The following is a 3,081-nucleotide window of genomic DNA, read 5'->3' on the forward strand; positions in this document are numbered from 1 at the left end:
GTCGAATGGGTCTACATTTGCCAACTGACTTGTTAAAAAGAGTCAAATTTGCCGACTAAATTAACGAAAAAATCATTGATGGGGATATCACACACACACACACACACACACACACACACACACACACACACACACACACACACACACACACACACACACACACATGCACGCACGCACACACACACACACACGCACACACACGCACGCACACAACCATCGCGCCGGCCTTATATATATGTTAGATTTATAATACGTTATAATCTATAAAGGAATTTAATTAATTGTTTAAGGTTAGGTATAAACAATCGTAATGCGTCATGTAAAAGAAAACTTATAATTAATTTAAAGAAATATTGACAGTGGAATTTTATTTGCATTATCATTTACAAATCATATTACTTGCAATCATTTTCCGAATAAAGGTTTAAAATATAAAACTTTAATGTTGCTTTTGATTTATTGCAAATATTACGTTTGGAAAGAAGGTTGTTTTATAGATACTTTTTAATAAAAATTTAATTTTCTTATATACTTATAAAAGGTAAGTTTTCTTTGTAACTGACGTTGTATTTGAATATAGTGAATGATTTTTAATAAAAAAATTAACTTGAAAAATTTGAAAACCATATTGTCATAGATTATGGATCTAAATGCGCAACAAAATGAAAAATGGTTGAGAAAAAGAAAACTTACTTTTATTGCATTTTCAATTCAAATGATTATTATTGGAATTGAGTACACACTTACTCTTTTAACATTATGGTTGTACATTAAAGAAATGAACAACACAAACTCGCCGAAGTTGCTGTATAGTATTGTTTCTGTTTCTTACATGTTAGCATCAACTATTGCGATGCCATTCATTGGAAGAATAGTCGATAAGTATCGAAATGTTAAGAGCTGTTTTTTGTTGTGCAATTTGTTAATGCTCACAGGAAATGTACTCTACAGTATTCCTTTTTCACCATCTTATTTAGTTGCAGGAAGGATTGTTGCCGGCTTTGGTGGATCGTTAAAATCTGTAATATTTAGCGAAACAATACGATGTTATCCGACTTCTGAAACAAGTTCAAAACTATCAGTTTTATCAGTAATGCATAATTTAGGATTCATGCTAGGTCCTGGAATAAATTTTTTTTTTAAAGATATGAGCTTTTATATAGGACGTTGGCATTTGTTAGATGTTAACTTTCCCGGGCTTTTCATGGGCTTTATATGTATTGCTATGGAAATTTTAACATTAACAATGGTGCACGACGTATCAAAGGAATTTGATTACAAAGCTTTATTGGAAAATAATGACGCAACCGATACTGTGGAAAAAGTTATTTTTGATAAAAACATCGAAGACGTTGAAAAAATACCAATAGTAAGGTATAACAATGAAAGTAACTACTCAGGCGTCGGCGGTGAAAAAAGCAATTACGTAGGTGATGACGATGAAAAAAGCAATTATACCGGCGATAGCGAAGTATTAATATCATTAAAAGCAAAGAAACATACCGTAATAAAAATTTTAAAAGTACTGTTTTTGCACTTTGATTCGGCGCTTATTTTGTTTACTAATTTTGTTATCGCTTTCTTTTTTATAACCGCAGACATATGGCTGCCTTTGTTAGTTATAGAGAAAATGCATCTATCAATATTAGAAATGAACATTAGTTTTTTTGGAGTGAGCGGAATATGTGCACTTATGTTATTGCTTTTTATTTGGAGACCTGTTTCTGATAAAAACATGATAATATTATTGTATATCAGTTTAGTTGGTTTCTGTATTGTAAGCACAGGATTTATAGTTCTTTCATACTTTCCGTTCAACAAAGCGTTAAACGTCGTGTTATGCATTATTTATATGGTAAGTTTTGGAGGTGCTCCTATAATTGTCGACGTTTTTTTCGTCAACACGTTATCCAAAATGGTAAAATCAGACATTTTAACATTTGTAGACAGTATTCGATACTCAATGTTCTCCGCCGGAGCATTTTTAGGTTTCATTTTTTCTCCATTTATGTTTGACTATGTTATAACATTTGGAACAATGTTTATCACTGTCATAATACTTATCGGGATCATGTTTATTGTAAGAAGAAAACATTTTGTTTATCCAAAGCTTTTGTTTTAACTCTTGATTTAAAGCACTTAATATGTACGAATTCTTTATTAAGCACCAATTTTGATGTAATAATATATATATATATATATATATATATATATATATATATATATATATATATATATATATATATATATATATATATATATATATATATATATATAGATGTTTCTTTCAATTAATGTTGTCATTATTTTAAGCTTCTTAATTCTATTTTTTTAAAGGTTTACTTTAAAAAGATAGCATTAAGAAGTTTACCTTTTCTACCTTTGTAAGTTAAACACACACTTTTGGCCCATGATTTTGGCTTTGGTTCAATTCACGTATTTTGCAGAAAAGAATTAGCAGCAATGCGAAAATTACCAATCATCTAAATATGAAAATCAAAGAGCAGAAGTATTGCTAATCTCTTTTGTTATCTGATTACAGATCTAACTGTTAATTCAAATACGTTAATATAACAATAGGCGTTAATATAATAATAGGCGTTAATATAAATATCTTTTATAAGTTACAACTGTAAATTTTTTTTTTGATTGGCAAAAGTGTAAATAAACAAATAAAAGACGTTTAAAAAAAGTTTTAGAGGCGTCTAAGAAACCTTGCACGTATACTAGAAAAATTACTAAAACGCTAGTTAAAACACTCAATACGCAAAAGCTCAATTTATCGATACGCAAATGCTCAATTTACCGATATGAAAACGCTCAATACGATGAGCAAATGCTCAATGCTCAACTTGATACGCTAATGCTCAACCCAGATTCTCAATTTTGAAACACATAAAACAATTATGATGCAACAAACAAATTAATATTATGTAATGATAATTTTTTCTAGAACATCAATACAATGCAGACGAATAATATTCCGTAAAACAAAAAACTGGTTGAAAAAAACATTTATTCTGTTTTTATAAATTCATATATATATATATATATATATATATATATATATATATATATATA

At 28.9% G+C, this 3,081-nt stretch overlaps 1 protein-coding gene across 1 annotated transcript; it reads left to right on the plus strand.

The window, feature by feature from the left end:
* The first annotated feature begins 415 nt into the window (after positions 1-415).
* Positions 416-2,173, plus strand: LOC136079609 (uncharacterized). Its single transcript, XM_065795649.1, has 2 exons — positions 416-541; positions 638-2,173. The coding sequence occupies exon 2, from the start codon at positions 641-643 to the stop codon at positions 2,120-2,122; it is 1,482 nt and encodes a 493-aa protein (XP_065651721.1). The 5' UTR covers positions 416-541; positions 638-640; the 3' UTR covers positions 2,123-2,173.
* The last annotated feature ends 908 nt before the right edge of the window (positions 2,174-3,081 follow it).

This window comes from Hydra vulgaris, chromosome 04 (assembly GCF_038396675.1).
Source record: "Hydra vulgaris chromosome 04, alternate assembly HydraT2T_AEP".
In the NCBI taxonomy this organism is placed as follows: domain Eukaryota; kingdom Metazoa; phylum Cnidaria; class Hydrozoa; order Anthoathecata; family Hydridae; genus Hydra; species Hydra vulgaris.

Bases quoted from the DNA above. Each gene is read 5' to 3' on its own strand.
- LOC136079609 (XM_065795649.1), top strand. From the start codon at position 641: ATGGATCTAAATGCGCAACAAAATGAAAAATGGTTGAGAAAAAGAAAA.